The 12,797-nt window shown below is 42.3% G+C and overlaps 1 protein-coding gene across 3 annotated transcripts in view; it reads left to right on the top strand.

Annotated features, from left to right (window-relative positions):
- The window catches only part of PTPN22 (protein tyrosine phosphatase non-receptor type 22), a 62,212-nt gene extending 50,973 nt beyond the window's left edge, over positions 1–11,239 (top strand). For all 3 annotated transcript variants that reach the window (XM_040998303.1, XM_040998302.1, XM_040998301.1), the window contains exons 19-21: positions 1,476–1,506; positions 5,883–5,960; positions 11,085–11,239. In XM_040998303.1, coding sequence (XP_040854237.1) covers positions 1,476–1,506; positions 5,883–5,960; positions 11,085–11,149 — 174 coding nt within the window. In that variant the 3' untranslated portion in view covers positions 11,150–11,239. The remainder of the gene's footprint in view (positions 1–1,475; positions 1,507–5,882; positions 5,961–11,084) is intronic.
- The last annotated feature ends 1,558 nt before the right edge of the window (positions 11,240–12,797 follow it).

Here is a 12,797-nt window from a genome sequence, read left to right as displayed (position 1 = left end):
ATCTAGAATAAACTAATCTGGAGCAGATGAAACCACATCCTGAGGGAAATGTGGAGTAAAGTGAGTTTGGACAAGTTTCTGAAAGAGATAAGTGGGAGGCCTCCCCACAGGAGAGGCAGAGGCCATGGGTTAGCTGAAAGGAGGGCAGGAGCTGGCCTCGGGAAGCTGAGCACAGCATGTGCCTGGCAAATCTCAACTATCACGGGCATGGCTGTGGATCAGAGCTACATTCAGAAGCAGTTGTGGGTTCAGTATTTCTAAATATGTAGTGTCATACATGTAAGGGTAGAAAAAAATGCGTAAAATTGAATGGCAGTTTGGGGTTGGGGTTGTGGCATTGTGGTATAGTGGGCAAAACCACTGCCTGTGACACTGACTTTCCATATTGGAGCCAGTACGTGCTCCTGTCTCCTCCATTTCTGATCTACTTTCCTATTAATGGCCTAGGAAAAGCACTGGAGGATGGCCCTGCTACCCGTGCAGCAGAAGCAGCTCCTGGTTTCAGCCTGGCAGTTACAGAATACAGCCACCTGGGGAGTGAACCAGTGGATGGAAGATCTCTCCCTGTCTTTCCTTCTCTCTCTGTAACTCTTTCCAATAAATCTTGAAAACAGCACTTAGAAAGTAGCAATTTTGCAGTGAATTACAAATTAGCCAGATGGAAAAATAAGTCTGTGTTTCTTAAAAGATTTTTTTTTAAACTTGGAAGTATACAGGGTTCAGCAAAAAGGAGGGACACAGGGAGATCTTCCATCCACTGGTTCACTCCTGAAATGGCCACAATGGCCAGAGCTGGGCTGGTCTGAAGCTGGGAGCCAGGAACTTATTCCAGATCTTTTGCACTCATGCACATAGGGGCCCAAGACCTTGGGACATCCTCTGATGCTCTCCCAGGCCATTAGCAGGGACCTAGATTGGAAATAGAACAGCTGGGACACTTGAATTGGTGTCCCTATGGGATACCGGTGCCATAGACTAAGAACTGGCTTGCTACGCCACTGCGCTAGCCCTTAATTGTAGATTTTCACAGCTGTTTTTTTTTTTTTTTAAGGAATTTGATTTTTTAAAAAAGAATTATTTGTTTTTATTGGAAAGACAGATATACAGAGAGGAGGAGAGACAGAAGATCTTCTGTCCAATGGTTCACTCCCCAAGTGATCACAACAGCTGTAGCTGAACCAATCTGAAGCCAGGAGGCAGGAGCTTCTTCCGGTCTCCCACGCGGGTGCAGGGCCCAAAGCTTTGGGCTGTCCTTGATTGCTTTCCTAGGCCAAAAGCAGCAAGCTGGATGGGAAGTAAAGCTGCCAGGATTAGAACTGGTGCCCATATGGGATCCTGGCAAGCTCAAGGCAAGAACTTTAACCACTACGCTATCGTGCCAGGCCTGAATTTGATGTTTTTAACTTAAGTCGATACTTCCACTTGATTATTTTATGTGACACAGGGAAAACTGACTTTTTCCTTTACTTTTGCAGAGTTTGAAAATTTTGCGAAACATGAAAAAGAGTAAGTTTCTTTGTGCTTATTTTTTTTATATATATTTTCCTTTCATGATTATATTTTTCTTTGTGTGGCTATTCCTAAAGAGGGCCTTCCCTGGATCCAGTGGATCAGAACCACCGCTGCAAGCCTTGTGTTTAGCTCGGCTCCACCATGAAGAGGCCAGGTGGGGAGCAGCAGGGGTGGAAGGCTTTCTGTTTACACATGGGATGACAGTCAGTGCAGCGTTTGGTACTCTCTACCCATACAAGACTGTTACTTAGGGTTCTCAGCAGTTTAACCTCTGATAGAGTTCCTTTGAAAATAACCACAGCAAAAACAGATTGTGAAACAAATGTGCTGATTTAATGAAATAAGCAAAGCATTGACACATTTCCATTTTTACCAAGTATTATTAACAATGGTATTGCTGACCCTTTTTGGCTATACGGTCATAAAAATGAAACCCACAGACCGCTGGATGTATGGTAAACTGTCTTAGAAATCTTTATTTACAAATTCAAAGTGTATGAAACATAGTGATACACATTTTACAAACTGAGTCTGTTTGGTTAGTCATGAAGGACTATTATAATGGTGAAACAGGGAGGGACAAAGAGCACTGAGAAAACCTAAGCAGGAAGGTTTATATAGCATTGCTGCCCTCTATTTTTCTGGTTTTATACTCTACCCGCCTCCATTAACTCAAGATTTGTGCTGGTTTTCTATCATTGCCATTGTAACTGTGATATTTGAAGTCAACTGTTTCCTACCAATGATGGCTTAACTATGGTCAGAAAATATGCCTTTTCCTTTGAAGTAAATCAAAAGAGATTTTAACTATTCCAAAAAGAAATTATGGTAGGAAACAGAGGAACTAAAGCCAAAATTGTACAGCTAGCCAAAGATTGATCTGACTAGACCAACTTATGATACACCCAATTTCTTTCCGTAGCTCCAAACACTCATTTGGGGGATATCAAGCAAAAAAACCTAACACTCAGGCTGACTTCAACTGGCACAACATTAGGGTATGGCGGGATTCTCTTAGATATTGAGTCTTAAAGAGCTCCCAGGACATTTCTCTGGATCCTCACTGCTATATTTCTACCTCAGCTACCCTGATTCTCTGGTCTTTTGCCCTGAAATGAACAATGTCCTATCCCCAAAATTGACCCTCAAGTTCTAGACTTTTCTGTCTATAACTGCATACATATCTTCTATCCCTTCCAGATGGTTCATGCCTGCGGAATTCTATAAGTTCTCCCTACAGCCAGTATCTCTTACTGGTCTGGACTTAAAGTTGGTCCTGGTTTTAATGAAATCAGGCTTTCCTTGTCTGTCTAACCAAGCATATAAGCCCAGTGTCTTTCAGGCATCCAATTATCATTTACTGAGTGCCAGCTTTGTGTCAGATATTATGGAAGGCACTCTGTGTATAAGATAGTGAGCACAACAGGCACAGATTCTTGCCTTTGTGGCATTTAGGGCTGCTGAGGGGCTGACATTAAACAAGTAAATTCACAGAAACACACATAATAATACATTGTGATCAATGCTATAAAGGAAAACACAAGAAAAATTACAAGAGGGAATAACAACGGATGGTCCTGGAAGCCCTTTCTAGGGAAGTGACAACTGCACTCGAGACAGAAGAGGCAGCCAGTCAGGCTCAGTGTTGGGAGATCCCTCTATAGAGGAAGCAGCATATACAAACTCTTCAAGGGGTGAGAATCTGTTATGGAAGAACTGAAAGGGAAGCCATTCTAGCTGCAGGGTAGCAAGAAGGAGAAGACAGGTGAGGCTGAACAAAAGGATGGAGTAGGTTCTTATGTGTCATGTTAAGTAGAATTTATTCTGCATGCAATGGGAAGCCATAAAATGGTTTTGGGCAGAGATGTTACGTGACTTGTTTTTTAAAAAGATCATTTTGGCTGCTATATGGAGAATGAATTATAGGGTGACAAGCGTGGAGGCTCTCAACTACGATACCCGATGCCAACTCTGATTGGGAAGCTAATTGCTCAGGAATCCTTCAGCTGCAAGTTTCAAAAAAAAACCCAACTTGGGCTGACTTAAACCGAAAAGGGCCAGGCATTTGGCACATTTATTGGCTTGTAACCAATAGCTCGTATGATGTAATCAGGACCTAATCTCAATCCCTGTCGCCCAGCTTTGTTTTGCCCTGTATTAGCTCATGTCTAGGCAAGTTCTGCCATGTGGTTTTGGGCTTATGATGGGGGAAAGGGAACAGTCTTTCCTGGTTGCTCATTGATGACTAGTTTTAATTGGCCTAGCTCACTTGCTCATCCCTGAATCAATTACTGCCAGTATATTTGACATTGCATCATTCAGGAAAGTGTCATACCCAATGATTAACAATTTTTACATGTGGACACTGATCACTTAGAGTGTGTTCATGCCCATCTACCAACAATGAAACAATGAGTCTGCATGTGCTGCAGGACACTGCCATGATCATAAGGGAGAATCAGCTCCACTGGAAGCATGCAAGCTAAAAACTACGCAGGATTGGTGGGCCCAGCACAGTAGTCTAGTGGCTAAATTCTTGTTTGCATCTGCTGGGATCCCATATGGGTACTAGTTTGTGACCCAGCTGCTCCACTTGCCATCCAGCTCCCTGCTTGTGGCCTGGGAAAGCTGTCAAGGGCTGCCCAGAACCTTGGGACCTTGTGTCATGTGGGAGACCTGGAGGAAGTTCCTGGCTCCTGGCTTTAGATCAGCTCAGCTCCAGTCACTGCTGCCACTTAGGAGGTGAAGCAGCAGATAGATAATCTATCACCTTCTCTCTGTATATCTGCCCTTCCAATAGGAAAAAAATCCTTAAAGAAAAAATTGGGAAGGAATGGAAAGGAATACTAGTTTTCTTACCAGGAGCCGAGAGAATGAATGTTGGGGAGGCAGCATACAAATAACGAGAAGGCAATATGCAAAATAGCAATGTCTCCAGATACAGATACCTACAGAACTGCTGTCTTCTTTGTAAAGTATTTCCCTTTCTGAGACAGCTGAGGATGTATGCAGCTCTGTCACATGCAGTATAATTACTAACATCTCTCCACCTCCTCACCATCATTGCTTCCATATTCATGCCTCAGTCCTTGATGCCTAGCCCAATGCTCACTACATAGTGGGTATTCAATAAATATGCATGGGTATTTTAAAGATTATTTACCTAGAAAACAAACAAACAAAACCCAAAATAATTGGAACAGGGCGGGGGAGGGAGAGTGAGCAAGCTTTTCTACTTGCCAGCTCTCTTCCCCAATGTCCACTAGTTAGGGTTTGGTCAGGACCAAGTCAGGAGACTGGAACACAATCCGGGTCTCCCAGGAGCCCGAGCACTGTCTCCAAGAATGCACGTTAGCAGGAGATCCGGGATGGAAGTGGAGGAGCCGAGCCTTGTCCCAGGAGGGATCAGCATTTTGACTTCGTCATCTACTACATGTTAGTACAATAAAATTACTACTGATTCATACTGAACTACCTCCAGAAACAAAAAGTGTTTCTACAATTCTGTTGGGTAGCATGGACAAGCACCTGTGTGAATTTTCATGTTGCATTATGAAAATCTTAAAAGAGAGATATCTAATAATTTCTCCTCATTTATGTGTTTAGAAAGTATATACAAACTTGAAATTTATTTTTGTTGTACTAGCACACATCAAGGATGAGGACCAAGCTTGTATTGTTTTTAAACTGGGCAGAAAGTAACACAGGATAAGGAGCTAGAAAAATATTTTTAAACTATTAGAGGCAGATTGAGGGAGAAGAGAGATAGACATTAGAGCCTGGGTTTGCATCCTGCCTCCAACTCCAAGTTCAACTTCCTAAACCCTGTAAAACAACTAGTTGGGCCCCTACCACTCCTGCAGGACAGCTGGAGTGAGTCTCCAGCACCTGACCTGGGCCTGGCCCAGCCCTGGCTGCTCTGGCCACTTAGGGCATCAATCAGCAGATGGGGTGGCCGTGTTTCTCTCTCCCTCTTTCTCCTCTGTGCCTCTTTAATCAAAATAAAAATCTGTATAGAGTATTCAAAGTACCCAACAAAGTTAAGTCTAAAGCCAAAATACGAATCCCACAAAAAGTTGGTTCATGATATCATGGATCTTAATCTTGGCAACAATCTTTAGTGGTGGCCTTTACTATACAATCTATTTGCAAAGAAAATAAACTTGAAAAAAACAAATCCGTAAAACAGTGAAATTGCAGTGTCGAGTTGTAAGTATTTAGTTTTGTTAACATTTGATAATGATATGTTATTTGGAGGTATTAATCACTTTGGAGGGAAACATTTAAGTGTCAATAATTATGCAGTCTGATCAACAGCAATCTGAGCTGGTCATCATTCTTTTCCTGGTATTTTTTTCTTCTGATTTCAGGTATCTGTAATTCTCCACCACCAAGCAAGCCAGCAGAAGCTGTTCAGTCAAACAAGTGCAGTTCCTTTCTGAATTTTGGTATGTACAGTATTTTACAGCAGAGTTAAAAAACTGTTAGCTATTCATTTACAATGTAAGAGATACAACTTTAAATAAGGTTGTGAATACAGATCTTTGTTATTCTTTGCTATGTGGTTTATATTTTTATTTTAAAATATTCCTATGAGAGGCAAAGCTGGAGATAAGAGTGTACCTTGCACTGACTCACTCCCCAGATGCCTGCGGCAACAGCAGAGGCTGGGGCAGGCTGAAGCCTGGGCTCTGGAAGTCAATCCGGAGCTTCAATGTGGGTGGCAGCGACTCAAACAGTTGAGCTATCACCCGCTGCCTCCCAGGATGCACAGTAGCTAGAAGCCAGAAGCAGCAGAGACAGGGCTCCAACCGGGCACTTTGACAGGATCCAGGCATCTCAAGGGGCATCTTAAATGCTGTGCCAAATGCCCATCTTACTATTTTTAGCTTCAGGTAACTCTTACTATCTCATATGAGGAACTTTTTTTTTTTTTAAAGATTTTATTTTTATTGGAAAGTCAGATACACAGAGAGGAAGATCCTCCATCCATTTATTCAACCCCCAAGCAGCCACAATGGTTGTAGTGGAGCCGATCCGAAGCCAGGAGATTCTTCTGGGTCTCCCACACAGGTGCAGGGTTCCAAGGCTTCGGGTTGTCCTTGACTGCTTTCCCAAGCCATAAGGAAGGAGCTGGATGGGAAGTAGGGCTGCCGGGATTAGAACCAGCACCCATATGGGATGCCAGCGCATTCAAGGTGAGGACTTTAGCCGCTAGGCTACCATGCTGGGCCCTCATATGAGGAACTTTATGATACCATGGGTTAAACTGCCACTTGCCATGAGAACAGCCCATAATAAACACTGGTTTGCTTCCCAGTTGCTCTGATTATGATCCAGCAATTTGCTAATGTATCCAGGAAAACAGCAGATGATGGCCCAAGCAGATGGGAGAGAACCCGTGGGTAGAACAAGATGTCTGTCTCTCCCTCTCTGTCATTCTGCCTTTTGAATAAAAGCTTAAAAAAATATATATTTAAGGGGCTGGTGTGGTCGAGTAGCAAACACTGGCATCCTATACGGCTGCTGGTTTGTGTCTGGCCTGCTCCACTTCTAATCTTGCTCTGTGCCTATGGCCTGGGAAAGCAGAGGATGGCTTAAGTCCTTGGATCCTTGCACCCATGTAGGAGACGCAGAAGAAGCTCCTGGCTCTCAGCTATGGATCAGCTTAGCTCTGGCCACTGCAGCCTTTTGGGGAGTGAATCAGCGGATGGAAGATCTCTTCTATCCTCTGTAAATCTGACTTTCAAATAAAAAACAATGTTAAAAAGATTTTTAAAAACTCACTTAAAACTGATGTGTTTAGCATCTGTGGACGAATTATTAGGATGCATACAGTAAATAGATAACTAGTCAAAGAACTGACTTGCTATGATGATCTAGTACGTATTTAAAGCAAAGGTATAGAAATATACAAGTATGATAAAAATAGCAGTTATTGTTGTCAAATATATAACACATCTAACAATTGGAGAAAAATATTTTAATTAACTGCTCCACGCATAATTAACTTCATAATTTCATGCTATTGTTAGTAATATTGATATTCATGATACCATGATACTACTGCAACTAGTATCATGTTTGCTATAATTTTCTGATAAGTATAGCAATTTATACATGTAAGCAAACATATACATTTATGTCTAAATACATAATTACATGTATAGTTTATTTGAAAAAAAGTAACAAAGGGAAAAGTAAGAGGGGAGAAGGAGGAGAGAGAGAGAGAAAGGAAAGTTAAAAAAAAATTTGCTTCTTCAAAGGGCAGCTATAGATAAAAAGAAGGAGAAACACAGAGAGCTTCTACCTGCTGATTCACTCCCCAAATCCTCCAAAGGCTAGGGAATGAGCCAGGCTGAGGCCAGGAGCTAAGAGCTTCTTCTGGGTCTCCCTCAAGGCCCAAGTAGTTGGGCCATCTTCTGCTACTTTCCCAGACATGTTAGCAGGGAGACAGACTGAAAGTGGGGAGCCAGGACATGAACCGGCACCCACATGGGATGCTAGTGCCTCTGATATAGCATTTGTTGGCCCCAATCTCTGAGAGAGCAAAATTAATTTCCAACTGCTGGTTCCTTCCCCAAACAGCTGCAACAGCAAGTTTGGTCCAGAGTTCTGACCAAAAGACAGCAGGCAAACTCCATCCTGTCTCCCACTGGGGTGACAGGATCCCAAGTTTCTGAACCATCTCTGGTTGACTTCCCAGGAGCATTAGTTAGTAGGAAGCTAGTTCGGAAGCAGAGAGCAGCTGGCTCTCATGTAGGTCGCTGATAGTTCCAGTGGTGGGTTAATGTGCTGGGCCAAAACACAAATCCATAAACTATGGCAATTAAATGTAGGAGATACTATAAAAAAAGTACTGTGTAACAACAAAATTAGTGTGAACTCAAAGGCCGACTTCCTCCCCTCTCTCCTCCTTCCCCCTTCCCAGAAGGACTTGTGGGGACTCCCAGGGGTATCTCTGAGAACTGCTGCTCAACAGCCCAGTTCCTATATGTATGGTCAAAATTAGGTTGCTGCACATCCAGATTCCAGGTGGCACGGAGGTGTGGCTTCCCTTCCTTCTCTTCTGGTCCTAAGGGACTGAATGGAAGTGGTTAACATAACCTCAGCTCACGGTTACTTGAAGAGAACACAGACATGGACTATAGCTAAGTGTAAGAGACTGCTAGAGGTAACACTGGTAGACAGGCACACCCGGTTGCCTAGAGTCGATTCTATTCCTGAGGCTGCAGAGTCATTATGATGGCGTGGTAGTAGCTGCTCTCATACTTTGTTTATGATCTCTGTCTCACCTTGACAAATTGTTTTAACTAGAATCTCTTTAATCATAAAATTTTGTTTGGATTTCATGATTTTGAAGATTTAATTTTTTTTTAAAGTTATTTGAAAGGCAGAGTCACAGATTGACACATACACACAAACACATAACCATATATATATTAGCAGGGAGATGGACTGAAAGTGGGGCAGCCAGGACATGAACTGGCACCCACATGGGATGCTAGTGACATATATATATGTCTTCCATATGCTAGTTCACTCCCCAAATGACATCAACAGCTGGGGATGGGCCAGGCTGAATCCAAGATCCAGAAGCTTCCTCTGGGTCTCCTACATGAATATATGGGCCTAAACACCTTAGCTAACCTTTGTTGCTTTCCCAGGTGCATTAGCAAGGAGCTGGATGGAAAGTAGAGCCGCTGAGACTAGAACTGATGTCCTGATGGGATGCTGGCTCTGCAGGCAGTGGCTATACCCACCATGCCACACACAAGTCCTCTTATTAATATTTAAAATTTTAAATGCCAGGATTTAAAAAGAAGTCCTGATTTCATTAATTCATTTAGTTAAAACATTCATGCTGAATGTTGCATAAACTATGAAAACAAGAGAAACTATTCAATTTTGCCTGAAACACAAATGTCTGCTTCCTTTTTTGGAACCCAGTAATACCACCTGAACAACTCCTGGCCCACCCACCTTTACAACAGGCATTGATCTAATATCAGCAGCTGCCTTCATAGTGCTACTTCTCAAACATGCCTGGATTCAAACATTTCACCTACTAAGAAAAGAAGCAGTTATTACTTTTTCCACTTACTTCTTTTTGAAAAGAAGGCAACAGTAACTGTGTAAGTGTCATTCAAAAGAGTATTTCAGCATGAGACACTTGTGGATGAGGTTTATTGTTCCTGAATTGTCCCACATGCAAAGAAAAAGTAGATTATTATGGTTCTAAATAGTAGAAAACCGACCAGTAAGAGAGACTGAATATAGAAATTCCTCAAGTTTTTGATATTCAGTAGTCCATCCGTGTCACAATCAAGCCATCTATGCTGATGGGATAATTTTGACTACTATGCAAAACTGTTTGACCTGAAATACTTTTCTGTTGTTTTTACCACCAAGAGGAATAAAATGTGCCTGAACTATGCCATGTACTCCTCGTCAAGTTGCCCATTTTTATTAACACCTTTTTAGTGGTTTAAAAAAGTTTTTTTTAAAGATTTACTCATTTTTCATTAAAAAGTCAGATCTACAGAGAAAAGCAGAGACAGAAAGATCCTCCATTCACTGATTTACACCCAAGTGGCCGCAAAGGCTAGAACTGAGCTGCTCTGAAGACATGAGCCAGGAGCTTCCTTTGGGTCTCCCGCGTGGGTGCAGGATCCCAAGGCCCTGGGCTTTCCCAGGCCACAAGCAGGGAGCTGGATGGGAAGTGGAGCAGCCAGGACACATCGGATCCTGGTGCATGCAAGGCAAAGACTTCAGCCACTAGACTACTGTATCAGGCCCTAAAATTTTGTTTTAAAATTAAAAACATTTGAAAATTTTGCTCCGTTCTCTACCCTGCTACTGTTTACTTCTGGTATAGTCTGTAATTCAGTTTTGAGCAACATTTGAGAAGTTGCTTCATTCCAGGCATTTTTCTAGATATCTTCTAAACAAATACCTCATTTGACCCTTGCATTAGTGCTGTATGGTAAACACATTTCTAAGATGTAAGGTACATAGTACATTTCCCAAGATGATTAAATTAAAGGCTTAGGAAAATCTTGGCATCTCCCATTCTCCGTTCTTGCTCTGTTTCAAACATTTTATGTATCAATTTCAGTTCCTAAAGTTGCTAAGTGTAAGATACCTTGAAAATATATCACCATCAAAGAAAAAGAAAAAAGGGCCCGTTGCAGCTTTGGCTGTTGTGGGCATGGATGGGGATAGAACCAGGGGATAGAAGATCTCTCTTGCTCTCTTTCAGATGGACACAAGTGAATTCTTAAAACTAGACAGATGATATTATACACTGAATTATCAAACTAGAGTTCTTCATTCAATTACTGCCATCATTACATTTCTGAGTGTTTTAAAAACTTAAAATGTTACTGCTATTCTATTGTTAGCATTTAGCTGTAATTACAATAAATGCCTTTACAAATGTGCTCTCAAATTGATCAAAGATTCTAACCTTTTGAAAATAAGCCATGTATTTGCATATATTACAATACTCTGAAACGCAAGTGTTTGTTTATATATGAAAGAATCTTTCTTTTTTTTTTTTTTGTTCCCAGGCTTTGCAAAACGTTTTTCAAAACCCAAAGGACCAAGGAACCCACCGTCAACCTGGAATATTTAATATAACTCTGCAGTAAAAGAATAGAGATTGCAAGTACATCTGTAAATAAAACCACTAGAATACTGCTAAGTGCAATAAGTGCTCTCTATTCTAAACAGCAATAATAAAGATGTGCTAAAGTGTTAACAATATTCAATATGCAAACAAGTGTCAGCAGTTTTGCATTTTCATATCACTTACATTGGATTGGAATCTGCAAATAAAAGGCTGTTACTTGAGCTTATGTAAAGAATCCTGCTGGGGGTTTGGGGGGTTGGCACTGTGGTTAAGCTGCTGTTTGTCATGCTGGCATCTCACATCAGAGTGCCAGTTCAGACCACTCTACTGCCAATCCAGCTTCCTGCTCCCTGGGAAGGGAGCTCGAGAAGGTTCTCAGGTGCCAGGCCTCTTCTACCCACCTGGGAGATTTTGACGGCGTTCCTGGCTTCAGCCTGCTTTCAGACCTTGCTGCTGTGGGCATTTGGGGAGAGACAAGTTTTTCTCTCTCTACTGCTCTGCCTTTCAAATATATAAACATTTCCTTTAAAAAAATGTTGTATGAAACTCACTGTTTTAGAATGAATTTTTCATTTGTAGAAGTTACTTTTACTTTTCTATATTAATGCAAACTTCAAGAGCCTTGTTAAAGAACCGCATTGCTTTAGTAGTTTAAAAAGGGGGTCAATGTTGTGACACATCAGATTAAGCAGCTACTTGTAGTGCTGGCATCCTATTTGAAAACTCCGGGTCTGACCCAGTATAATAGCTCAGTGGCTAAATCCTTGCCTTAATAGCACTGAGATTCCCCTGGGCACTGATTTGTGTCCCAGCCACTCCACTTCCCATCCAGCTCCCTGCTTGTGGCTTGGGAAAGCAGCTGAGGACGGCCCAGGCCCTTGGGACCCTGCACCCACGCGGGAGACCCGAAGATGCCACTGACTTCAGATCAGCTCAGCTATGGCCATTTTGGCATAAGGGGAATGAACCAGCAGATTAAAGATTTTTCTGTCTTTCCTTTTCTCTGTAAATCTACCTTTCCAACAAAAATAAATAAATCTTTTTTTTTAAAGATTTATTTTTATTATTTTTTATTGGAAAGGCGGATATACAGAGAGGAGAGACAGAGAGGAAGATCTTCCGTCCGATGATTCACTCCCCAAGTGAGCGCAACGGCCGATGCTGTGCCTGTCCGAAGCCAGGAGACTCTTCCGGGTCTCCCACGCGGGCGCAGGGTCCCAAAGCTTTAGGTCGTCCTCGACTGCTCTCCCGGGCCACGGGCAGGAAGCTGGAAGGGAAGAGGGGCTGCCGGGATAGAACCAGCGCCCATATGGGATCCCGGGCGTGAAAGGTGAGGACCTTAACCACTTGTGCCACCGCGCCGGGCCCGTGGGAATTATTTACCCAAGTGGAGTCTTTCACATCTTCTCAAATATTGTGGCAAACTAGGAAGAAAAGCAGTTACATCAAACAGATGAAAGTGTGGCAACAATGACAATAGTCATTTTTGTTTTGGTATACTAACACTGAACACATCTGGGTAAGTGTTACTCATTCTTAGTGAATCATGAATTCTAGAAAGAGTCCATGACATTGGTATCCTATGGCAACCCATTCTTCTTTTAGAAGGTCCTGCCCAAACCTGTGCAGTTTCTACCTGATCTATCAGAGG

The sequence above is a fragment of the Ochotona curzoniae genome, unplaced genomic scaffold (assembly GCF_017591425.1).
Source record: "Ochotona curzoniae isolate NIBS_2020 unplaced genomic scaffold, NIBS_Ocur_1.0 scaffold_1037, whole genome shotgun sequence".
Taxonomy (NCBI): domain Eukaryota; kingdom Metazoa; phylum Chordata; class Mammalia; order Lagomorpha; family Ochotonidae; genus Ochotona; species Ochotona curzoniae.
This window is presented reverse-complemented; position numbering and strand designations above follow the sequence as displayed.